Raw genomic sequence first — 26113 nt, forward strand, 5'->3', positions numbered from 1 at the left:
ATATATGTCAATTAAGTCTAGGTTGTTAATTGTGTTATTGAGTTCTATAGTTTCCTTATTCAACTTTTGTTTGGAAGATCTGTCCAGTAGTGAGAGAGGTGTGTTGAAGTCTCCCATGATTATTGTATGGTGGTCTATTAGACTCTTGAACTTGTTTGTTTGATAACATAGCTGCACCATTGTTTGGGGCATATATATTTATGATTGTTATGTCTTGTTGGTGTATGGTTCCCTTGAGCAGTATGTAGTGTCCCTCTTTATCCCTTTTGATTAACTTTGGCTTGAAATCTATTTTATTTGATATGAGTATGGACACTACTGCTTGTTTCCGAAGTCCATATGAGTGATATGATTTTTCCCAACCTTTCACCTTCAGTCTATGTATGTCTTTTCCTATCAAATGCGTCTCCTGTAGGCAGCATATTGTTGGGTCATTTTTTGTGATCCATTCTACTAGCCTGTGTCTCTTAATTGGTGAGTTTAAGCCATTAACATTTAGGGTTATTATTGAGATATGGGTTATCCTTCCAGCCATATTTGTTTATTTATGTTCCTGAATATGGTTTGTTTTCCTCTTTGATTATTTTCCCCCCTTTACTTTCCTACCTCCCACTGTTGGTTTTCATTGTTATTTTCCATTTCCTCTTCCTGTAATGTTTTGCCGAGGATTTTTTGTAGAGATGGTTTTCTAGCTGCAAATTCTTTTAACTTTTGTTTATCGTGGAAGGTTTTAATTTCATCTTCCTTCTTGAAGCTTAATTTTGATGGATACACAATTCTTGGTTGGAACCCATTTCCTTTCAGTGTTTGAAATATGTTATTCCAGGATCTTCTAGCTTTCAAAGTCTGTGTTGAGAGATCAGTTGTTATCCTGATTGGTTTACCCCTAAATGTAATCTGCTTCCTTTCTCTTGTAGCTGTTAAAATCCTCTCCTTATTCTGTATGTTGGGCATCTTCATTATAATGTGTCTAGGTGTGGATCTCTTATGATTTTGCACTTTCGGCGTCCTGCAGGCTTCTAGGATTTGGGATTCTGTCTCGTTCTTCAAGTCTGGGAAGTTTTCTCGAATTATTTCATTGAATAGATTGTTTATTCCTTTGGTTTGGAGCTCTGTGCCTTCCTGTATCCCAATGACTCTTAAGTTTGGTCTTTTAATGTTATCCCATATTTCTTGGATGTTCTGCTCATGGTTTCTTAACAGTCTTGCTGAGCTGTCTATGTTCTTTTCAAGTTGAAATACTTTGTCTTCATTTTCTGATGTTCTATCTTCTAAGTGTTCTACTCTGTTGGTAGTATTCTCAATTGAGTTTTTAAGTTGGTTTATTGCTTCCTGCATTTCTAGGATTTCTGTTTGTTTGTTTTTTATAACCTCTATCTCCCTGTATAGTTGCTCTTTTGCTTCCTGGATTTGTTTATGTAATTCATTGTTGAAGAGATCTTTCATTGTCTGATTTTGCTGTCTAATGTCTTCCTTGAGACTCCAGATCATCTGAAGCATGTATCTCCTGAATTGTTTATCTGACATTCCATCTGCTGCAGATATTACCTCTTCTAAAGTTGAGTTGACCTGCATTGCTTGTGGTCCTTTCTTTCCTTGTCGTTTCATACTGTTCGCGTTTCTTTCTGCTTACTGAGACTGTTGTGTTATTGAATTTTCCCCCTATATATTTGTATTACTCTTGTATAGTCGCAAAGTCTCCCGTGCAGGCACGGGCAGGGGCTGTGCTCCTCCTCCAATTGGGGCAATGTGCCTACCACATCGGCAGGCCGCTGTGCCTGTTGTGCTGGTTGGTAGCAGGTGCGCCTACCTTGTAGGCGCGGGTGGCGGCTCTGCCCCTCTGCGGGCCGCTAGGCCTGTCCTGTCGGTGGTTGCAGTTCTGCCTCCTTTGCAGTCGCGGGCAGCAGGTCCGCCCCTCTGAAGGCCACTGGGCTTGTTCTGCCGATGGGTCGCAGGTCCACCTACCTTGCATGCGCGGTCGGCGGCTCTGCCCCTCTGCACGCCGCTGGGCCTGTTCTGCTGGTAGGTCACAGGTCTGCCTACCTTGCAGGCGCGGGAGGCGGCTCTTCCCTTCTGCAGGCCACTGGGACTGTTCTTTTGGTGGGTAGCAGGTCTGCCTACCTTGAAGGCAAGTGGGGTGGCTCTGCCCCTCTGCAGGCTCCTGGGCCTATTCTGCCGGTGGGTCGCAAGTCCGCCTACCTTGCAGGCGTGGTTGGCAGCTCTGCCCCTCCGTGGGCCACTGGGCCTGTTCTGTTCATGGTCACAGTTCCGCTTACCTTGCTGGTGCGGGGGGAGGGGGCAGCTCTGCCCCTCAGCAGGCCGCTGGGCCTGATCTGCTGGTGGGTCGCAGGTCCGCCTACCTTGAAGGCGCGGGGCGCGGCTCTGACCCTCTGCGGGTTGCTGGGCCTATTCTGCTGGTGGGTCGCAGGTCCGCCTACTTTGCAGGCGTTGTTGGCAGCTCTGCCCCTCCGCAGGCCACTGAGCCTGTTCTGTTGGTGGTCACAGTTCCACCTACCTTGCTGGCTCGGGGGGAGGGGGTAGCTGTGCCCCTCAGCAGGCCGCTGGGCCTGATCTGCTGGTGGGTCACAGGTCCGCCTACCTTGCAGGCGCGTGGGGCTACTCTGCTCCTCCGCGGGTTGCTGGGCCTATTCTGCTGGTGGGTCGCAGGTCCGCCTACTTTACAGGCGTGGTTGGCAGCTCTGCCCCTCCGCAGGCCACTGAGTCTGTTCTGTTGGTGGTCACAGTTCCGCCTACCTTGCTGGTGCGGGGGGAGGGGGCATCTCTGCCCCTCCGCAGGCCGCTGGGCCTGGTCTGCTGGTGGGTAGCAGGTCTGCCTACCTTGCAGGCACGTGGGGTGGCTCTGCCACTCCCAGGTTGCTGGGCCTGACCTGCTGGTGGGTTGCAGGTCCGCCTACCTTGCAGGCATGGGGGGAGGGCGCACACCTATTTGCATTTAGACAGTTACACGAAATGGAGGAAGTAATGCTTGGAATGAAAGTTGGGGGGAAGGGGAAGGTAGGTGCTCTTGAAAAGAAAGAAGGAGAGGGAGATAGATAGCATAGAGGAGAATGGAAAGAACAGTAAAACTTGGAAGGGGAGAGAGAGAGGGAAAAGAGAGAGAAAAAATAAAATGAAATAGGAAATAAAATTAGGTCTTAGAGATCCATTTTCTTCTCTTCCCCTAGGAAAAGCTGTGCCCTCCGGGCTGAGTTTTTCCCTCAATGTGTCAACAGCAATCCCTGTAAGGCAGTTTCTGGAAGTCTCTCAATCCTGTTGAAGAAGAGCCGTTTCACTTCTACGGCCCCTCCTCCCCTTCCTCCTGCCAGCCAGCCAGGTCCTGCTCACCGATGCAGTTCCCCAAGGATTTGGTTACACTTTCAGCCCCACCGAGTGCTCTATTTCCATAACTACTGAGCACTCTCTCTGTCATTAATCTAAGCCCCAGTGCCGTGGAGCTGTGGTCTGGGAGTCAATTGTTTAATTTTTCTGGACCCCTTTGGTGGGCACACCTTTGGAATCTGGCAGCTAAGACCATTGGTGTCTCTGCTGGTGGTAATAGGAGTTGGGGGTTGAGGATCCCCTCTACTTCCCTCAGCCCCTACAGTCACAACCACACTGCTGGTGGTAGGAGGAGTTGGGGGTCTGGAGTGTCCTCTGTTTCCCTCCGCCACTACCGTCACACCCTCTCAGTTTGCGGTTGGGGGAGTTGGGAGTGGGGAGTCTTCTCTGCTTCCCTCTGCCCATGCAGTCCCGCCCACGTCACTGGCATAGGGGGAGTTGGGGGTCGAGACTCTTTTGGCACTTACGGTCACGCCCATGGAGAGATTTTGAAGTTTCCCGGTTGTTTGTATCTGATGTGGGTGAGAGTCACACACCTGCTAAAGTAGATTCCGCTGGGAAGGAATCTCTTTGGCCGAACATTGGTGACTTCCCCTCTCTGTTATGGCAGGCCCCTGGCTCCTTGCTGGAGTGTCCGAAGGGAGGGGTGGAACTGGCTTGTCTCTGGTCTGACACAATCTCTGGGTTTAGTTCCCAGTTCGCTATTTCACAAAGTGTTGGTTAGATTCCCTTCACGCTGTCTCGAGGGGGGAGCTGTTTGCCGGGTGGGAGGGGCTGTTAGTAGAGCCGGGAGGGCATGGGTTGTCTGCTGGGCCAGGCAGGGACACTTCTCGCTCTGCCGGGCTGCCGGGGGCTGCCTGTAGAGCTGGGCAGCTGCGGCCGTGTGGCTAAGATCCGGGAGGGCGGGGTGGCCGTTCACAGAGCGGGAGCAGGGCCTCCCCGGGACGGCGGGATGGCGGGTGCCGTCTGCAGGTTCGGGTGGGCCTCTGCGCCCGCGTGGCCGCCCAAGATCCACTTGTCTGGGACAAACTGACACTTCTAATAAACCTACCAATTCCTGGCAGGTCCCCTCTTAACGGAATTTTGCTAGAAGTTCCTCAGTAGGTAGACTGCAGCTGTTCCAATGGGTCTTTCTGATCCCGTTAATGTGGAGACATTGGAATCGCTGCTTCCTCACTGGCGGCCATGTTGGATCACCGATATTTATTTTCTTATATTTAAAATTTTAAAATTCCCCAGAAGTGTTTACCTTATTTCCTGTACTGTCCTTTTATGAATTGTTTTCTACAATCACGATGAGATCTGACATAACGAACCAGCACTTTCATCATGTGGCTTAAGTAAGAGAACTGCAATCCACATACAAGGAATGACCAAGATATCCATAAAGTGGAAATAAGATGGTTGGAAATAAGAGAGAGCTTTAGGGCTTCCCATGGTGCTCAAATGTTAAACTTTGAATTTGATGGGCTGAGATCAAAAACCCTGAAGCAGTTTTTAACAGAACAGAGGGAGAAAAAGCACAAAGTGTTGTTTTATATACCAGATATTTTCCTGATATTGTATGAATGGAAAAAAAGCCTGTATAAAAATAAGCTATTCAAAAGTATTTACTATCATTTGTAATTGTAATATTGTCTACTTTTGCCACATTAGTAATCAGTGTTACTATTGATCATGTGCATTTAATTCAATCATATTTATTGACATTTGAATTGTGCCAAAGACAAGGATACTTGTTTCATATTACATAATTTTTGAACAGCAAGCTAAAACTCACAGATTAGGGAAGTGAGAAAAATCAATGAATGATGAAACCCTTTCAAGATAACTGGCTCCTAACCTTCTTTCTGTCTGTGGCTCATCACCCTCAATTCAGTTGTCAGAGAATGGAGACCCAATGGTGTCTTAAATAGAATAAGTCAAAGAAGTTTTTTTGGTACTTAGACCAAAATGAGGTAAATTGTCCTGGTTCTTAATTAACTTTTATTAAGATTGCTTTTTCTTAATAGAAAGGTCATTACTTATTCTCTGTTTTCCTTTAAAACATAGGCTATATTTTATTATCTTCTTGAACTTCTCTCTTCTGCTCCTAGGCTTCTAACTTTGCTCAGTTCAATGTCTTCAAATAGGGAATGGAAAGAGGGCTGAATGATGGAGAGAGCTATAGTGAAAGAATGTGCAAGACTGGGTGTTGCACTACTGAGGACTATGTTGAGGGTATGTGGATGTCTAGTGTGAGCAGCTTTGTCGTGCATACTTGAACTCAAATGCACACAATCAGGGAGGCCTGCTGATGTAGTCTTTTTCTCACTCTCATTGCTTTCTGAAAAAATTATCTGAGACATAAAGAAGTACAAAACCTAACATGCATCCCAGAATTCCACCCCATAGGTCTCTCAGTTGACCTAGACCTTCAACCCATCTTCTTTGGACTGTTCCTGTCCATGTACCTGGTTACAGTGCTTGGAAACCTGCTCATCATCCTGGCCATCAGCTCTGACCCCCACCTCCACACCCCCCATGTACTTCTTTCTCTCCAACCTGTCCCTCACTAATTTTGGTTTCATCTCCACCAAGATTCCAAATTTGCTGGTGAATATTCACACTCACAGGGATGTTGTCTCCTATGTGGGCTGCTTGATGCAGATGTCTCTTTTCCCTTTTTTGGATGTATTAATTATATTCTTCTAACTCTTATGGCCTATGACCAGTTTGTGGCCATCTCTCACTCTCTGCATTACCCAGTTATAATAAACTCTCACTTCTGTGGCTTCTCAATTTTGATGTCTTTTTGCTGATTCTCTTGGACTCTCAGCTGCACAATTTGATGATCTTACAAATTACCAGCTTAAAGGATGTGGAAATTTCTAACTTCTTCTGTGACCCTTCTCAACTTTTTCATCTTTCCTGTTCTGACACCTTCTCTGATAACATATTCAAGTATTTTTTGTTGCCAAATATGGCCCTTCCCCCATCTCCAGGAACCTTTTCTTTTACTAATATTATGTCCTCTGTTCTGAGGATCCCATCCTTAGGAGGGAAGTACAAAGACTTCTGTGGCTCTCACCTGGCCGAGTTTGTTTATTTTATGGAACAGGCATTGACGAATACATTCGTTCAGCTGTGTCACATTCTCACAAAAAGGGTGCAGTGGCCTCAGTGATGTACACTGTGGTCACCTTCATGCTGAACCCCTTCATCTTCAGCCTGAGGAACAGGGATATTAATGGAGCACTGAGGAGTCTGCACAGCAGATATGGTCCTATCTAGAATTCTAGATAGGGCAGGTGGTGGGAGGGAAAGGGAGGTGTCAGGGGATTAGCAAAGATGGTGGAATGTGATGGCCATCATTATCCAAAGTACATGTATGAAGACATGAATTGATGTCAACATACTTTGTATACAACCAGAGATATGAAAAACTGTGCTATATATATGTAATAAGAATTGTAATGCATTCCACTGTCACTTATTTTTTAAAATCAATAAAAAATAAAATAAAATTAATAATAATAAAATAGATATTGTGTCCACCCAAAACAAAAAAAAATAAATATTCAAAAAAATTGAAAACATGAAATCACTGTTCTATGTTTAATAATTTCATATATAGTAGGTTAACAATGCAATTAACCAAGGCAATAAAACTATGTTACAAATATGACTGTTACAACATAAAAAAAAGAATCCATCTGGTCCTTGGCTTTACTTGGTTGATAGGTTCTTAATGACATTTTCTATTTCATTACTTGAACTTGATCTCTTTAAATCATGTATGACTTCCTCTTTCAGTTTGGGTAGATCATTTTTCTAGAAATGTTTTAATGTCTTTGATATTTTCTAATTTCTTGGAATATAAACTTTCAAAATAGTTTCTAATTATCTTCTGTATTTCAGACATGACTGATTTGATGTTTTCTTCTTCATATTGCATTTTAGTAATTTGAGTTTTCTCTCTCTTTCTGTTTGTTAGAATGACCAGGGGTTTGTCTATTTTCTTTATTTTTTTCAAAGAACCAACTTTTTTGTCAGTTTTTTCAATTGTTTTGATTTCATTGATTTCAGCTCTGATTTTAATTATTTCCAGTCTTCTACTGCTGTTGGTGTTGATTTCTTCTTCATCTTTTTTCCCAAGGGCTTTGAGATGTAGTTTTAGTCATTTGTTGACTTTTTATTCTTTTAATGAGTGCACTCAATTAAATAAACTTTCCTCTCACTACTGCCTTCTCTGTCCCAGAGATTGTGATAATATTGTGTCAGTGTTCTCATTTACTTGTAAGAATTTTATTTAATCCTTGATTTCTTCTACTATCCTTTTGTCATTCAATACTTTATTATTTAGTCTCCATTTGTTACAGTAGCTTATATTTTTTTATTTTATCACTGATCTAATTTCATTCCATTGTGGTCTGATAGAATGTAGTGTATTGTCTCTCTCTCTCTCTCTCTCTCTCTCTCTCTCTCTCTCTCTCTGTGTGTGTGTGTGTGTGTGTGTATTTACTAAGAGTTGCTTTGTGGCATAAGATATGGTCTATTTTAGAGAAAGAGTCATGCTTCTGAGAAGAAAGCATATATATTTATTGATGGATTATATCTATCAAGTCTGAATTATTGATTATATTATTTAGTTCTATAGTTTCCTTACTTAGTTTTTGTTTGGAAGATCTGTCCAGTAATGGGAGATTTGTGTTAAATTCACCCAGTATTGCTGTGCTCTAGTCTATTTGACTCTTGCAATTGAGAAGAGTTTGTTTGATGTACATAGATGTTCCATTGTTTGTGGCACAACTATTTATAATTGTATGTCCTGCTTATATATACTTCCCTTAAGAAGTATGAAATATCCTTCTTTGTTTCTTCTGATATCTTTGGTTTGAACTCTACTTTATCTGAGATGAAAATAGACACCCCTGCTTGAATATGCAATCCATATGGGTGATAAGTTTCCCCCCCCATCCTTTCACCTTCAGCCTGCAAATGTCTTTGCCCATGAGCATATTGTTGGGTCTTGCTTTTTAATCCAAACTGCCAATCTATGACTTTTGATTGATGAGTTTAGGCCATTGACATTCAAGGTTATTATTGTGATATGTTTTCTATTCCCTGTCATTTTGATTTATTTCTGTTTTTTAATTTGACTTAGTTTCTCCTTTGGTTGAATGTCCCTTTAGTGTAGATCCTCCCTTTGCTGGTTTTCACTGACTGAACAGGTCTTGTTTGTGCCTGGTTACTGAAACAGGAGCCCTATACTTCTCATTAACAGCATCTACAAACTTCAGTTACTCAATAACAATGGCAGACATGTCCATGAGCCTAGGAAAAGTAAAGTAGGAACAGAGGAGAGTGAGAGGAGACCCTAGAGCTTATTCTGAGACACACTTTATAGTTTCTCATCATTCCAGTGCTGCAGAGTTCTTTGACAATTGTCCTGAGCAGGAGAACCACTATTTTTTAAATGACTGAATGCTTCATTTAAAAAAAAAATAATGACCAACTATATGTAACTTAAGCATATGCTCATTAGGTTCCAATAGCAATGTTTTGTTGTTTGTATTTATATTGCATATTTATACTGAGAATAGACATTAAAAGATGATTGTCTTTAAAACACAGAAGTGAGAGCAGTAAATTGAGTACACAAATTCCCTCCCAATTATAGCTAGAGTCCAAATCTTAAGTGGACCTTCATTTTCTTTTCTTCATCTTCCTGAATTAATGTTGAGAAGTCCTTAGAAATTGCATTGCATGGACCAATTAGTTCAATAATGAGCTCTGTGCATTGAGCTACCAAGATCCTATATTAGTCCACAGTCAGCCTGTGCCTGGAGCCCTTTAGTGGATGGTTCTTGTCCAGTGATCTGCGTGGCTGTGTCCCCTGCTGTGGTTCTGCATCAGGAAGCTCCCAGCTGACAGCATGTTCATAGGAATGCTGCAAACAGAGTCTGAGCCTTTGCTGGGCACCAGGTATGGGTGGGTCTTGGCATGTGCACTTCTTTTTCATGAGCCAGCAGAGAAGCAGTATAACCCAGTAGGTGCAGATGGAGTCTTGGGACCCTGGAAGAATGATGGAAAATATTGCTCCTCTATCAGAAGGACAAACATCACACTTTGAGTATTCAGATGGGAGTCTTCAGTATGTCAATTTCCATGAAGCTTGTTTGAAAAGTTTATGTTTTTATTTTTGCTATGGTACCAGATATCTTATTTAAAATGTGCTCTCCGTTCACACTGCTTCTGTTTTTCATGAGTACAAAATGTGTCCTCAAAAGTGTTCACTAGCCTGGTGCAGTGGTGTGTGTATGTAATCCTGGTGGGTTGGGAGTCTGAAGTGGAGGTTCACAAGTTCAAGGCCAGCCTCATCAACTTAGCAAGGCCCTAATCAACTTAAGGAGGTTCTGTCTCAAAAAATGAAAAGAGCTAAGGTTATGGTCCTGTGGCTAGGCACCTCTGAGTTCAATTTCTGGTACTAAAAAATAAAAAGAAAACAGAAAGAATGAATAGAAAAAAAATATTTCCTAAGCACCACTCTGGTGGTAATAAAAATGAGGAGGATGATGCCAGAAACCAGAGCACCAGGGACTGATGCACAGAGCTTCCCAGGCTCAGGGAGTGAGCAACGTGATCTCTATCATGGGTTTCATTTCTTGTGCATTGTCGCACTCTGAAAATGCATGCCCCTTTTATCATTATTTTACAGTAAAAAGGAACATTATATTTATGCCACTTTCTCTTGTTTGTTAGGTAGGAAAGACTGCAGCCTGGTTGCACTGGGCTGCCTGACCGTGGAAACAGGGCATCACAGGAGAATCTTGGCAGGCTGTCTCATCAATAAGCCAAGAGCCATTCCTCTTCCCTGTCTCTGCAGAAAGAGAGTGTTGCCCATGGTGCAGTTTCTTGCTGGATTCTTGGTGATCAAGGGCAGAGCAGGCAGGTGCCTGCTGTATGCACTATGGAAGAACAACCACAGGTCACAGAAGAGGTCTCAGTAGGGGAGGCTGATGATCATTCAGCACAGGTCACACTATTGGGCCCCTTCCAGGACTCCTTGGACCTTACCATATGACCTTTCATGCTTGAAAACAGCCCTCTCATCTTAAAACAAACTTAATATTATGTCTTTATTTTAGTTTATTCTTACATCAATGGAAAGAACTTAAATGTATACCTTATTTTTAAAACCTTAGGACATAGATAGAGAACTTTATATTTCATGGAAGAAAACAAAAACACACAGCAAATGGGTCTTAGAGTCTTTCAGTCCCACTTATTGTGTCTGTGAAGGAGCAAGCACTAGTGTCTGGATTCAGCATTGATATCTAAGTTGGTTTTTGTTTGATATAACTGCATTGACTAAGGATGAAAGAGATACATCGTGCTCTTACAGAAATAATGTGGGATTTTTTGAAAAAATTCTGAGCAAAATAAGACCTAGATATTAATGTTACTATTAGTAGTGATTAGGTTAATATTCATGCAACTCAAATAATTAATCCCCTACTCAAAGTTACAATTTTTCTATTTCTGGTTTGGATATTTTATTTTTGATGCTCCACAAATCTGTGCTGTGTATTTGGGGAGGTGTCCCTCTTTCTATTTGTGACTCACTGGGGCCCATGCTTGTCTTGGCACAAGGAGCATCTAAAACAGATCTGTTCCACATTGAATTCATCTGATCTTTCTTCCCCAAAATGTCCCAAATTAATTTGGATTCATGGACTTCTTGCTTCCAGTCTGTACTTTCATTCTTTGAAGCAAAGCCCCATGAAAATCATGGCAAGTTAATCACTATCGTTCTGTGTCCTTGTCATGGACATAGGAACCTTTTATTTTTATTTAATTCTCTCTAACTTAGTCGAGTTTGAGCACTCATGACATAGATTTTCTAAAGTAAAAAATAGCAATATATGGTAGGACCTGAGGGATCCCCAGAAACCCGAGCCTTCTACTGAGGCACATATCAGAGTTTCCCACTGTGGTGTCTCTGGGGTCTTTTGAGAATTTCTTTCCTCAAAATTGTTGGAATTTCCCTAATCATACACTTTTAATTTAAGGTGACAATGACCAATCAGTTATGGAGTTCCAAATTCGCTTTGGTGTTGCACATGTTTTGGAGCTGGGTGTTGTTCTCCCTCTCTCCTTAAGCAGTCGGAGCCAGGAGAAGTGTAGTGATTCTCACACTGCGCACACACTGGCAGGGCTGTGATATCAATAAAGTGTTGCTTTTATGACTCAAATGAAAACACTTTCTTTTCTACCTGAGCAACATGGAAATATCCTATAAACCAGATAAGACTTATTTAGGTGTCATTATGCAGAAAATACATCAAGGTCAGCAGTGTTTGGTGACACATATTAAGATGAAGACATAGGTGACAAGCACAGTCTCTAGGACAAGATTCCTCCGTGTTTCTCTTTACTAGCAAAACAATGATCCTTCTTGTTTTCTCAAAACCCTGTTCTTAATATTGAATTGGTATTGGGTACAAGTTGAAGCTTTTGGTAACAAATTGGTAACCCACCTGGGATCCCACAGCTGCCCCCACCCTACCCTTCTTGGGCAGCTCTGGCACTCCAGGCAACCCCTTCCACCCTAAGGATGCAAGGTGTCTGGTGAGCTTATTAAGAAATGACTGCTGGAGAACTAGGACCTTGTGGCTTTGTCTTGTGAGGAAGCAGAGGAGATGTACCTGTGAGTAAATTGAAGGACTTAGGGACTGTTCCAGCAGCTGCTAGGGAAACTTTTCCTATGGGGAACTCCAATGTCTGTTTCTGAACCCTAAAGATTGCTATATTTTGGTCTATTGGAGGAAAAAGGAAACTTAATACAGTAAACATGCAACACATTTGGCCATCTGGTAAGTAGCCAGTATGCATACCAACACCCTTTTGAGTCTACACATCTGGTTCTCCTTCATGGGCGTATGATAATATTGGGATAAACACAACTAGTATGTGTAACTAGAATGCTCTTTAAAAATCAAAGGGAGATCAGTATGGCAGAGGAAAGGACTGTGGGAGGGAGGATAGGAGGGTAAGGAGAAATACTAGGGAATGACACTGGCCAAATTGTACCATTATATTTTGTGCATGTATGAATATGTAACAATAAATCTCACCATTATGTACAACCATAATACACTCATAATAATATGGAAAAAAACCCAATCCAACTATTAAGTATAACTATAATGATTATGATTTTTTTAAATTGGTAAGTAAATGTAGATCTTATAGAGTAAATTTTGACATGCATTGTTCTTTGGAGATCACACCCATATCCCTGCTGATATATTATATAGAAATTCTTATTTGTGTTATATGGAGAGATGAAAAACAATTTTGAAATGATTGTCATACCTTAGTGCTTAAACGATGTACTTTCTTCAGGTAATGCTTTGTGTAGGATAAAGACTTTGAAGTAGAAGAATGATCTTCACAAATGGAATTAACACCTCAGTATAATTAAACGGTGCATTTCTGGGGCAATAGGTATTGTGTTGTACACTACTTAGATAAGATTTCGGTGCAATTTAGGTAATTTTTAATGGAAACTTTATGGGAACATAAATTAATATTGACATAGAAACATCAACAGAAAATCACACTTCTCCATTTCATGAAGTAGGTGTGTTTGGGAGACAGTTTTGCAGGAGAGTGCAATCAGGCAGAGATAATAATGTCACAGGGGAAGAGATGCTTCTGGAGATGAGTCCAAGGGGTTTCCAGGGGAAAATGGGAGCTCAGCTCCAGACCCGTGTGGTTCTTGGCATATGTGATGGAGAAGAACTTCAGCAGGGGCTGGACAGAGGCATGGACAGAGGTTTATTTAGGAAGGCAGCTACACATGCAAGGGAGAATATAGGCTGTCTTGAGGCTAAGAGGAAGCCCTGTTTTGGGCTGGGTGTCCAATGTTTATAGAAGGGCTGTATCAGGTCCTGGACAGGAGGTGGAGCCAGGGTTGTGCTTGACAATTCTGTACCACTTTTCCCTGCACTTGTTTATTTTCCCAATATTACAGGGGCATGAACCCAGGGCATGGGCCAAGGGCATGTTGTTCAAGATTTATAACTGTGCTTTCTACATCTCAAAGACTTGTGGATGTTTCCTTTAAGATTCAGTATTTCCCCTCTCTTTATCCTAAATCTCTAGCTCACTAAGAACTCAAATCTCTCAGGTAATTATTAAAAAATCTCTCTATACAGTGTTAGTCCTGAGACAAGTATTGTCAAATACATATATTGTAACATAGGTAGTGGGTGTTATTGAAATATGAGAAGGTAATATTCATGGAACTTTTTCTAAGTGCGAGGATGTTGTCAGACAGTGGTTTCCAACTCTGGAGTAAGAATAAAACCACCTAGGATTTCACATGCAGATATCCTGATTCAACTGGTGTTGGTCTGATTTCACAGTATGTGGATAATCTAAAATATCCAAAGATGAATATAACATTAACTGAGATAAAACCACTAGTTAGGTAATTTTAACTAACCACTAGTTATTTTAAATATAGGTATTTGACAATACTTGACTCAGGACTAGCACTGTATAGACAGATTTAAATAATTACCTGAGAAATTTGAGTTCTTAGTGAGCTAGGGATTTAAGATAAAGAGAGTGGAAATACTGAATCTTAAATCTTTCAGGGAGAGATAGTAATGTTATGGGGGAAAAGATGTTTCTGGAGATGGGTCCAAGGGGTTCCCAGGGCAGAGGGAGAGCTCAGCTCCAGACCAGTAGGGTTCTTGGCATATTGATGGAGAAGAATCTTCAGCTGGACAGAGGCATGGACAGAGGTTTATTTTTAAAGGCAGGTACACATGCAAGGGAGAATGTGGGTTGTCTTGAGGCTGAGGGAAGCCCTTTTTGGGGCTGGGTGTCAAATGTTTATAGAAGGTCTGTATCAGGTCCTGGTCAGGAATGGAGCCAGGGTGGAGGTGCACAATTTTGTACCACTTTTCCCTGCACTTATTTATTTCTGCCATATTACAGGGGCATGAGCCAAGGGTATGGGCCAAGGGCATGTTGTTCAAGTTTTATAACTAACCAGAGAGTCCACAAAGTGGAAATAATGTGGTTAGAAATAAAAGCTGAGCTTTGGGCCTTTTTTTTGGTGATGAAATCTTAAACTGCAAACTTGATGGACTGAGATCACAAAACCATAGACCAGTTTTAACAAGTCAGCTGGAGGACAGAATAAAGGAAAGAAAAACAGTGAAAAGCTCTTCTATATGCCAGCTATTCTGCTGATGTTGTGTGGGTTCTTACAAATAAAACAATGTAAAATCAAATTATTCAAAGTGTTTTATCATTTATGTTTTTAATATCATCTCTTTCAGCCACATTTGTGATCAGGGTTACTATTGATTTTGTGCATTTAGCTCAATAATATTTATTGAAATTTAAAATGTGCCAAAGACAAGGAAATTTGCATTATATTACATGGCTTTAAAGAGCAAGCTTTAATCTGCAGAAGAGGGCAATGAGAAAATAAAAAATGATGAGACACTTTGAAGATAAATGGCTCATGACCATGCTTTCTGACTGAGACTCATTACTCTCAACTTGTTAGAACAAAGCAAAGTAAATTGAGCTGGTTCTTAATAAACTTTCATGAACATCATTTTTTCTTAATAAAAAACATTACTTTTCCTGAATTTCCCCTTAAATGGTAGGCTATAATTTACTGTAATCATGAACCTCCTCTTTCTGCTCCTGAGCTTTTAACATTGATCAGTTAAATGTCTGAAATAGGGTGTGGAGAGAGGGGTGAATGATGTAGACAGCAACAGCGAAAAAATGTGCATGTCTGGGTGTCTCAGGACTGGGACCTATGTTGAGGGCACGTGGATCTCCAGTGTGAGCAGCTTCCTAGTGAATACCTGAATCCAAATGCATGCAGAGGGAGCAGAGCCTGCTGATGGGTTTCTTTTTTTTTTCTTACACCCTTTGCTTTTCCAAAGGTGTCCAAGCAACACAAAAGCACAAAATTTAACTCACATATCAGAATTCTATCTAATGGAACTCTCAGAGGATCCAGACCTGCAGCCACTCCTCTTTGGACTGTTCCTGTCCATGTACCTCGTCGCAGTGTTTGGAAACCTGCTCATCATCCTGGCTGTCAGCTCTGACTCCCACCTCCACACCCCCATGTACTTCTTCCTCTCCAACCTGTCCTTGGCTGACATTGGTTTCATCTCTACCATGGTCCCCAAGGTGCTGGTGAACATCCTAACTCACAGCAGAGACATCTCCTATGTGGGCTGCCTGACACAGATGTCTGTTTTTACCATTTTTGTATGTATGGATTATATTCTTCTGAGTGTGATGGCCTATGATCGGTTTGTAGCCATCTGTCACCCCCTGCACTATTTGGTCATGATGAATCCTCGTCTCTGTGGTTTCTTAACTTTGGTTTCATTTTTGTTCAGCCTTTTGGACTCCCAGATGCACAATTTCATGATCTTAAAAATTACCAACTTCAAGAGGATAGAAATATCCAGTTTCTTCTGTGACCCTTCTCAAATTCTGAATCTCTCCTGTTCTGACACTTTCTCTAATAACATTTTCAAATATTTTCTGGTAGCCCTCTATGGCCTTTTCCCCATCTCAGGGATTTTTTTCTCTTACTATAAAATTGTTTCCTCCATTGTGAGAATCCCATCCTCAGGGGGGGAGTTACAAAGCCTTCTCCACCTGTGGCTCTCACCTGGCAGTTGTTGGGTTATTTATAGGGACAGGCCTTGGAGTGTACCTTGGGTCAGCCGCATCACATTCTCCCAGGAAGATTGCAGTGGCCTCTGTGATGTACACTGTGGTCACCCCCATGCTGAACCCCTTCATCTACAGCCTGAGGAACAGGGACATTAAAGGTGCCCTGAGGAGGCTGCACAGCAGGATGGCCTAAATCTCAGACCCTGTGGTGTCCAGTTGCAATGTGTGTTGGAAAATTCATTATAACTACTTATCAAGATCAGTTAATCTGCCTCTTCAGGAACATTGATGGGTTTAATACCACATTAAGTGCAATGCCTCCAGCCAATGATGGGAAAGACTGTTTTGGAGTTCTTCATATTTGGAACAAAGGATCAATTTGAAATAATGAAAGATTTTTGAGATGTTGATGATGAATATTTCTAAAAAAACATCTATGTGATCGATGATGCTTATCATAATACTTGAGAATGGTTAAAAGAAAAAAATTTAACTTAATTTACTGCAACTATAGTAATATAAAGCTAAATTTTTTTAGGAAATAAAAAAATCATAGTAGAGAAGAGCCTCTTCCTTAGTAGAGATAAACTGATAAACATTGGTAGATGTTCATTTTCTGCTCGTCTTCTCCATCATTAATATTAGCAAGCTCTTAAGAGTTGCTGATATGCTTCAGCTACTTGGTACACTAGGAGCCTTATGCACTGAGCCACCAATGTCACCCAGTAGTCAACAACCAGCCAGTGCCTCCAGCCCTTCAGCTTGAGGACCCCATTGCAGTGGGCGCCATTATGCATCTCTTCCTGCTGTCGATGTCAGCATCAGGAAGCACCTAACTGAGCGTGTGTTGACATCTGGAGGCTGAAGTCAGTGCCACTGGGCACCAGGAAGGTGGAGCTTTGGACCTGCCCTCCTTAGTTCTAAGTCAGCAGAGCCCCAGTGTGAATCAGGAGCTGCTGTGGAAGGGAAGGGTGGAGGAAGGACATTGCATAGAATTATTTCTTCACCATTAGGAGGAACATGCACTTTGTCTACCCAGATGGCAGAATGAGGTGCTGATTGTCAGGGATGGTACTGTGAGTTCATATGCTTTGTTGTGGTGAGCACAACAGAAAGCTCATGGAAAGTCCTCTTTAACTGCCACCTGACTCTTCCTGCCACACACTGTCATCCACAAGGGGAGAAAAGGCATCCCTTTAAACTGTGTCCTCAACACTCCAGATGGTCTGTGAAGGAGATGATGAGAATGTGAATGAAGAAGAGGATGATTTTTTGTTGGGGATTATGAATGCCAGGTGTTAAGCTATCTATTAGATTGTTTGAATTCACGTTCAAAGTCTTCCCACGGCATAAGTATCACCCAATTTTATTTTAGAAAACAGAAATGAGCACAGGTGTGCATGTAACTTGGGCTAGGTATTCAGATTGGATAACTGCAGCCATGTTTGAAACACTGTGTGGATTTGAGGCATATGGCATTTGTGCAAGCCACTGCTGACAGGTTGTCCCCTCCATAAAACAATCATGTGTTTCAGTTTCCCGTCACTCCAGGATGGGACCAGTTTTCTTTTGCCCTTCCTTTGGGATTTCTTGTAGATTCCAGGACAAAGCAGTCAGGGCATCAGTTGCATCATTTCTACAAGAATGGCTGAGACAAGACAAATGTCCAGGGGGAATATCCCCCTGTATCCCCAACTCCAGGTCACACCTGCAGCTCTTACATCCACCTGTATATTATAATTAACCCTCTCCATCAAATAGGAGCAAAGTAGGTCTGGATTTCATTACTACTCAGGGACTTTTAAGGGTTAAGAATGTACCAGAGATGTCGCTCTAACTAAGACCTCTTTATTCTGCTGAAAACTTTCTGATTGTTGCAAAACATTGAAAAAGATGAGTGCATCAGGCCCAGAGTCTCACAATTTCACTTTGGCTGCTGTTGGTGGACACAGGTGCTAGTGTCTATGATACTCAGTAATGTTCTCCAAGTTGATTTCTAGTTGCTATAACATCATTGAACTCAGATTAAACAGAAATTGTTTCTTCCTGTGTGATTGATATGTGATGAATGTACAACATATGGGCAAAAGAAAATTAGTTATTATAAATATGGAAATGTCAATCTGTATTATTCAAATGAATTATCCTGTGACCTGTTACTATTTTCATATTTCTCTAATGGTACAGCCTCTTATTCCCTTTCATATGTATATGCTATATGTTGGTTGAAAAATGAACTCTCCGTCATTTCTGATTTCCCAGAGCCTCTACCATATTAGGCACAGAGAGATAAAAATTAAAACTATGTTGTTAAACATCGAATAGACCTTTGCTACATTCACAGGTCCTGGTCATGCTCAAGAGGGTTTCAACACAGTGGTGCTCTCCTGTCTGTACCTTCAATCTACTAAAAAATGTCCTAAGAGCAGAAGATTATATTGAGCACCTCATGTTTGTGTCTGTGTCATGTACACAGAAGCCCCAAGTTTTCTCTCAACAGAATCTGCAACATTCAATTACTCAACATCAATAGCAGAGACGTTCATGAACCTAGGAAACATGAAGCAGGAACAGAGGGAATTGAGAGACCCTTAGAGCTTGGTCTGAGACACACTTCAGAGTTTCCCATCATTCCAATGCTGTAGAGTCCTTTGACAATCCTTCTGGGTAGTAGACCCAGTGATTTCTAAGAACTGAATGTTTAATTACAAAAAAACCTTAATAACCAAATAAATGTCACTCAATTGTATATTTATTATTGTTCAATCTATTTTTTCTTATTTATATTATAACTTAGTAAAAATGGAACTTAAAAAGCAGAGAAGTGGGCTGGGGATGTGGTTCAAGCGGTAACATGCTTTCCTGGCATGCACAGGGTGCTGGGTTCGATCCTCAGCACCACATAAATTAAAGATGTTGTGTCCACCAAAAACTGAAAAATAAATATTAAAACTCTCTCTCTCTCAAACAACAACAACAACAACAACAACAACAACAACAAACAGAGAAGTGGTTCCATTCCAAGTTTTCTAAGAAATCTCCATTCTGCTTTCCAGAGTGGTGGCACCAATATGCAGTCCCATCAGCAATGTATGAGTGAGCCTTTTCCCTCCACATCCTCTATTTGTAGATTGTTTGAATTCATGTGCAAAGTCTTTCCATGGCATAAGTATCACACAATTTTATTTTAGAGAATAGTAATAAACACAGGTGTTCATGTAAATTGGGCTAGGTATTCAGATTGAATAACTGAAGCCATATTTGAAATGCTGTGTGGACTTGAGGCACATGGCTCTTGATAATTGCCATTCTGACTGGAGTGAGATGAAATCTTAGAGTACTTTTGATTTGTATTTCTCTAAATGCTAGAAATGTTGAACATTTTTTTCATATATTAGTTGATCAATTGTATATCTTCTGTGAAGTATCTGTTCAGTTCCTTAGTTCATTTATTGATTTTTTTTTTTGGTGTTAAGTTTTTGGTGTGGAACCACCATTCAACCCAGCTGCCCCACTTCTTGGTCTATATCCAGAGGACCTGAAATCAGCATACTACAGAGACACAGCCAAATCAATGTTTATAGCAGCTCTATTCATAAAGTGTCTGTTCAGTTCCTTAGTCCATTTATTGATTTTTTTGGGGGTGGTAGTAAGTTTTTGATGTGGAACCTTCATTTGACCCAGCTGTCCCACTCCTTTGTCTATACCCAAAGGACCTGAAATCAGCATAATACAGAAACACAGCCACATCAATGTTTATAGCAGCTGAATTCACAATTCCATCTGGTTGGAAACAACCCAGATGCCCTTCAACAGATGAATGGATAAAGAAAATGTGGTATATACACAATGAAATATTATTCAGTCTAACGAGGAGCTAGAGAATCTCACGTGAAGTGAAATAAGCCAATCTCAAAAAAACCAAAGGCCAAATGCTTTCTCTGATCTGCAGAAGCTAATTCATAGTGGGTGGTGGGTAGAGAAAAATGGAGTACCTTTGAACTGGGCATCGGGGAGTAAGGGAGAAGGGTGGGAAGGATGGAGGAATGAGATGGACATTATTACCCTATGAACATGTATGATTTCATGAGTTGTGTGATTCTGCATCATGTACAGCTAGAGAAATGATAAGTTGTGCTGCATTTGTGTACAATGAATTAACTGAAATGCATTCTGCTTTCATGTATAACCAGTTAGGACAAATTTTTTAAAAAAGAAAAAAAAATAGAAGTGGTTAAGAAACATAAAATAAAAGAAGTAATTAATTATGCAAGGTTATTCCAAATTACACCTAGGGTCCAAATCTTAAGTGGAACTTAATTTTCTCTTCTTCATCTTTCTGCATTAATGTTGGGAAGTCCTTAGAGATGGACATTGCATAGACCAATTAGTCTAATTATGAGCTCTGTGCATAGAGCCTCCAAGGTTGTGTATTAATCCACAGTCAGCCTGTGCCTGCAGCCCATTCATTGATAGTTCTTGTCCAGTGAGCTGCGTGGCTGTGTCTCCTGCTGGGGTTCTGCATCAGGAAGCTCCCAGCTGACAGCATATTCCTGGGAATGCTGGGCACAGAGTCTGAGCCTTTGTTGGGCACCAGGTATGGGTGGGTCTTGGCATATGCACTCCTTATTATTACCCAGTAGTGAAGCAGCATAACCCTGAAAGTGCATTGAGAGGCTTGGAATTGCAAGTACTGCTTCTGTATCAGAAGAACTAACATCAAAGTTGGAATTCCCAGATGGGGGGATTTCAGGAGGTCAATTTTCATGTATGGTATTTGTGATTTTTAAAAATTACTTTTGATGGGATGTCATATATCTTATTTAAAATGTGCTCTCCACCCATGCTGTTTTTTATTTCCTATTGGAAATAAAAATAATAGGAATAAAAACAATAAAATCAATTGGTCCTTCAACTATGTTTCCTAAGTGCTAGGAAAGACCTGTGGTGGTCCTGATAAGGATGATGAGGGGATGACAGAAGCCAGAAATGTCACTCAGGATTTCCAGGCTCAGGGGCTGAGGAACAGATTTTGTGTTATCTGTCTCACTTTTTGTGTGTCGTACTCTGATAATGCATGCCTCATTTATTATTATTTTACCGTAAAAAAAAACTTTATAATTATGCAACTTGTTCTTGTTTGCTAGGAGACAGCAGCCTGGTTGCGTTGGGCTCTCTGACCATGGACACAGGGCATCATGGGAGAATCCTGGCAGGCTGTTCCATCAGCAAGCCCACTAGCCATTCCTTGTCCCTGTCCTGAAGAAAGAGAGCCTGGCCCATGGGGCTCTTCCTGTGGGATTCCTGGGGATTCACAGGAGAGAGCAGTGGGGGCACTTGCTGCATACACTATGGAGGAACATCCACAGGTCACAGGAGAGGTCACAGTAGAGGAGGCTCATGATCATTCAGCATAAATCATGCTCCTGGCCTCCCTTCATAGCCTCCTTGAGCTCACCACATGCTCTTCCACGCGTGAAAACAGTCCTCTTAATCTCAGAGGAAACCTAATGTTAGGTCTTCATTTCATTCCCACTCAAAAAACTGGAAAGTGTTAAAAAATGTACCTGAGATTTACCAGTGGTTAAGATCTGTGGACGTAGGCTGAAAACTGTTAAGTGAGAAATTTAAAAAAAAATATATTGATCCATTTTAGAGTCTGTCATTCCCAATCTCTATGTCTGTACAGTAGTCCCTAGTTTCATGGGGGTCTAGAGTCAGCGTTGCCATCTGACCTGATTTCCCACTGATGCAACTGCAATGAGTAAAGATAAATAGATACTTGGTGCTATTCTCTGTATAATATGAGATATGTGAATAAAATCTGGGCAAAAAAATTCTAGGCATTATTGTTACTGTTAGCATGACTAGGTTGATCTTCATGCCACTCAACTTATGCATTTAGTGGTCTGAAGTGACTTTTTTCCTATTTCTGGTTGGGACCCTTTACATTTGCCCTTACAGATACATGTGCTGTGCATTTTAGAACAGTTTTCTTTTCCCTATTTCTTACTCTCCAGGTCCATGTTCTGCTTGGCATGGGAGGCATCTAGAGCAGGTCTGTTGGACATTAAACCCACGCTTCCTTTCTGTCCAAAATTGTCCAAATGAATATGGATGATCAGACTTGTGGCCTCCTGTCTGAACATTCATTCCTTTTAGCAGTGCCCATGGAAGTTGAAATAGTGTCTTTTTCTCTCCATGTTTTGGACATAGTGAACATTTAGTTTTATTTAATGTCATCCACAGTAGAAAAAGTTTCAGAAATCATGATGGAAATCTTTATGGATTTGAAGAGTGGCAATGAGGCAGAAGCTGAAGGGCACTTAACACTGCAGCCTTCCACGAGGCACATGTCAGAGTTTCAACTCATTCCAGCCTCAGTGCCCTAGACCATGGCTTTCCTCCATAATGCTGATAGTTACCTAATCATGGACTGTGTTTATTGAAATCATAGTGATCAAATATTTATTGAGTTCCACATTTCCTTTGATGCTGCACATGTTGTGGAGATGGTGTTATAATCTATGTTTCCCTTAAGCAGTGAGCAGGGAGAGGAGGAGAGATTCGCACACTGTGCACACACTGGCAGGTGGGATGTGGGTCTGAAATGCTGCCTTCCTGACTCCAGCCCAGGGCACCAGCCCTTCCGCTGCAGCCAGAGGGAAATGTATTCCCTGCACAAGATGAAATTTCCTCAGAAGTCTTCAAGGACAGCATATTCCTACTCGGGCTGATGCTTCATTTTCCTGATACATATTAGGATTGAGAAGATGTAGGTGATATTGTCTGCTGTTATAGGGACACAAATGTAGGTCAATAATAGCAAATTTCAACATGCATTTGTTTCCCATTGGAAATCAGTCTCCTATCCCCAACCAAGACATTATGGAACATTCTTTTTTTTAATATGGAAAATTTCATGAATTTGCATTTCATCCTTGAGCAGGGGCCATGCTAATCTTATCTGTTATCATTCCAGTTTAATATATGTGTTGCCAAAGCGAGCATATTTTATTTGAATGACAAATCAATTGGCAGAAGGGTTTTGAAATCATTGCCATATTAATAAACTATCCAACTAAATGACAGTGTCCTTTCTTCAGGTAGCACTTTGCATCAGATAAAAACTGAAGAAGAGGAATGCACTTCACAGAGGAATTATGACCTCAATAGGCATATTTTTGCAGAATACTTAGATGAGTAATTTTAGGTACTTTTAAAGCAATTTGTAAAGGAAATTGTATGTTAGATAACACTAAAATGAAAATACCAGAAAAATAACACCTCCCCATCATGACAGTAGAAGTGTCTGGGAGACAGGTTTGCAGGAGAATGGAATCAGGCAGAGATACAAAGACTCAAATTTCTTATATACTGATTCAGTTCTCTTGCCAATGTTAGTCCTGGCACAAGTATTAGCAGATTAACATATTTTAATATAGGTAATGGGTATTATGGACAAGAAGAGTAGATGATACTCATGGAGCATGTTCTATGTCAGGATTTTGTTAGACAATGGATATCATATCTGGTATAAGAAAGGACCCTGGAGAACTTCACATGTGGACATGCAGATACAATTGGTGTTGGTCTGACATCACTGTGTATAGATATTCTAAGATATTCACAGGGACACTTAATAGTGGGAGAGAATTACAAGTTATGCAGCTTGAGAGATTTGTTAAAACAATTTCCTGATGAGAGCCATACAAGGTTGGGAATTATTACCCCATTTTACAGATGAGGAAGTTTTGAAGAAGTTGTTTCATTATTTCTTATTTTATTCTGTTTTGTGCTGTATCTAGTTCAATGAAATGAACTAGATATGAAAATGAACCCAAGTGTCCTTCATGTAGCCTAAATAAGAGAATTAAAATCAAGGTGTCAGGAATGACTGACCATAAAATCCATGAAGAAATAACAAGATTGAAAATAAAACTTGAGTTTAAAGGCAGTTTTGGCAGGCTAGAGGAAGTACAGGATCAAGAAAAAGAAAAAGATTTAAGTGCCATTTTATAGAACAGATAGTTTGCTGATATTGTATTGGTTGACACAATAAACCTGCATGAAATAAAACCACTCAAAGGAGATTTTACAGTCAAGGATTTAAAAATCATTGACAGGTACACTGCACACCAGTGTCACATTTGTGGTTAGTGCTATTATTGATTACATGCACTGAGTCAATCATGTTTATCAAAATCAGAAGTTTATCAAAGGCAAGGATTCTTATTACATGTTATATAATTTTTAAAGAGAAATATGCACAAAGGAGGAAAATGAGAAGATCAAAGAATGATGAGACCCCTTGCAGAAAATGGAGCATACTGCTTTCTGGTTATGATGCATCCCCCTTGATTTAGTTGTCAGGAAAAGCACTCATTACATAGTCACAAATATCTTGTCAAAGGAATTTGTTCCAAGGCCTAATTTAGAGGTATATCAAATGCTTCCTAATTTCTCTTACAGGAAAGTCATTACTTAATTCTTTTTTTTCCTTAAATAGTAAGATATATTTCATTGTGATCATGAACTTTTCTACTCTGCTCCTGGATTTCTAACTTTGCTTATGAAAATGTCGCAAATGTGAGTACAGAAAGAGGGTGAATTATGGAGAAAGAATGAAAGAGTATGTAGAGACTGGGAATCTCACTACTGACAACTGTTGAAGGTGTATGGACCTAACATATGAGCAGCTTCCTTGTACATACTCAAATTCAAATGCTTACAGAATAAGGGGTGTCTATTTACATATTTTTTTGTAACACTTGCTTTGTTTTTTCAAAAGGTGTTCAAGCAGTATACTAGCACAAAACGTAACCCGTGTCTCTGAATTCCAACTCCTGAGCCTCTCAGAGGACCCAGACCTGCAGCCTGTCTTCTTTGGACTGTTCCTGGCCATGTACCTGGTCACAGTGCTTGGGAACCTGCTCATCATCCTGGCTGTCAGCTCTGACTCCCACCTCCACACCCCCATGTACTTCTTCCTCTTCATCTTGTCCTTGGCTGACATTTGTGTCATCTCCACCACGGTCCCAAACATGATTGTAAACATTCAAACTCACAATGAACTTATCTCCTATGAAGGATGCTTGACACAGATGTCTCTTTTTCTCATTTTTATGTGTATGGATTATATGCTTCTGACTGTGATGGCCTATGACAGGTTTGTGGCCATCTGTCACCCCCTGCATTATACAGTCATTATGAACCCTCGCCTCTGTGGCTTCTCAATTTTGGTGTCATTTTTGTTGAGTCTCTTGGACTCTCAGCTGCACAATTTGCTGATCTTACAAATTACCAACTTCAAGAATGTTGAAATTTCCAGTTTCTTCTGTGATCCTTCTGTACTTCTGAATCTTTCCTGCACTGACACCTACTCTAACAACATTGGCAAGTATTTTCTTGCTGCTGTATATGGCTTTCTTCCCATCTCAGGAATCCTCTTCTCTTACTATAAAATTATGTGCTCTCTTCTGAGAATCTCCTCTTTTGGTGGGAAGTACAAAGCCTTCTCCACCTGTAGCTCTCACCTGGCAGGTGTTTGTTTATTTTCAGGAACAGGTTCTGCAGTGTACCTTGGTTCAGCTGCATCACATTCTCCCAGAAAGGATGTGGTGGCTTCTGTGATGTACACTGTGGTCACCCCCATGTTGAACCCCTTCATCTACAGCCTGAGGAACAGGGATATTAAAAGGGCCTTGAGGAGGCTGATCTTTGCCCCTGTGGGGTCTGGTTACAATGTGTGTGGGAAAATGCAGTGACGCTAAATACCTGGTCCTGTCAATATGCCCCTTTTGTGTTAATTTCCCATCAAGTTCCATAGTAGAATGGTGCAGACTATGTTGGGTGGCAAATTTGGGAAGTGTTTCTATTGGGAATAAGAATTAATATTGGTAATATGAAGAATGTTGGATCTGGATGATGGTTATTGTATCACAACAAAGTCTATATTTAATGCCATTGAACTATGCTATTGATGATGACAATAATGGCAAGTATTTACAATGTAAAAATACACAATGAAAATGTTCTTGGGAAGCTAATTAAAGAT

General features: G+C 41.0%; 1 protein-coding gene and 1 pseudogene across 2 annotated transcripts; both read left to right on the forward strand.

Moving 5' to 3' along the window:
* The first annotated feature begins 15333 nt into the window (after positions 1-15333).
* On the forward strand, positions 15334-16249 carry LOC308643541 (olfactory receptor 7E24-like; annotated as a pseudogene). Its single transcript has one exon. The product of its transcript is annotated as an olfactory receptor 7E24-like (transcript).
* An 8626-nt stretch (positions 16250-24875) lies between these two features.
* Positions 24876-25823, forward strand: LOC308645795 (olfactory receptor 7E24-like; the record flags this gene model as incomplete). The annotated part of the gene is made up of 1 exon (XM_081288202.1): positions 24876-25823. The coding sequence occupies exon 1, from the start codon at positions 24960-24962 to the stop codon at positions 25821-25823; it is 864 nt and encodes a 287-aa protein (XP_081144328.1). The 5' UTR covers positions 24876-24959.
* Positions 25824-26113: the final 290 nt, after the last annotated feature.

This window comes from Spermophilus citellus, assembly GCF_964194105.1.
Source record: "Spermophilus citellus genome assembly, chromosome: 3".
Classification (NCBI taxonomy): Eukaryota; Metazoa; Chordata; class Mammalia; order Rodentia; family Sciuridae; genus Spermophilus; species Spermophilus citellus.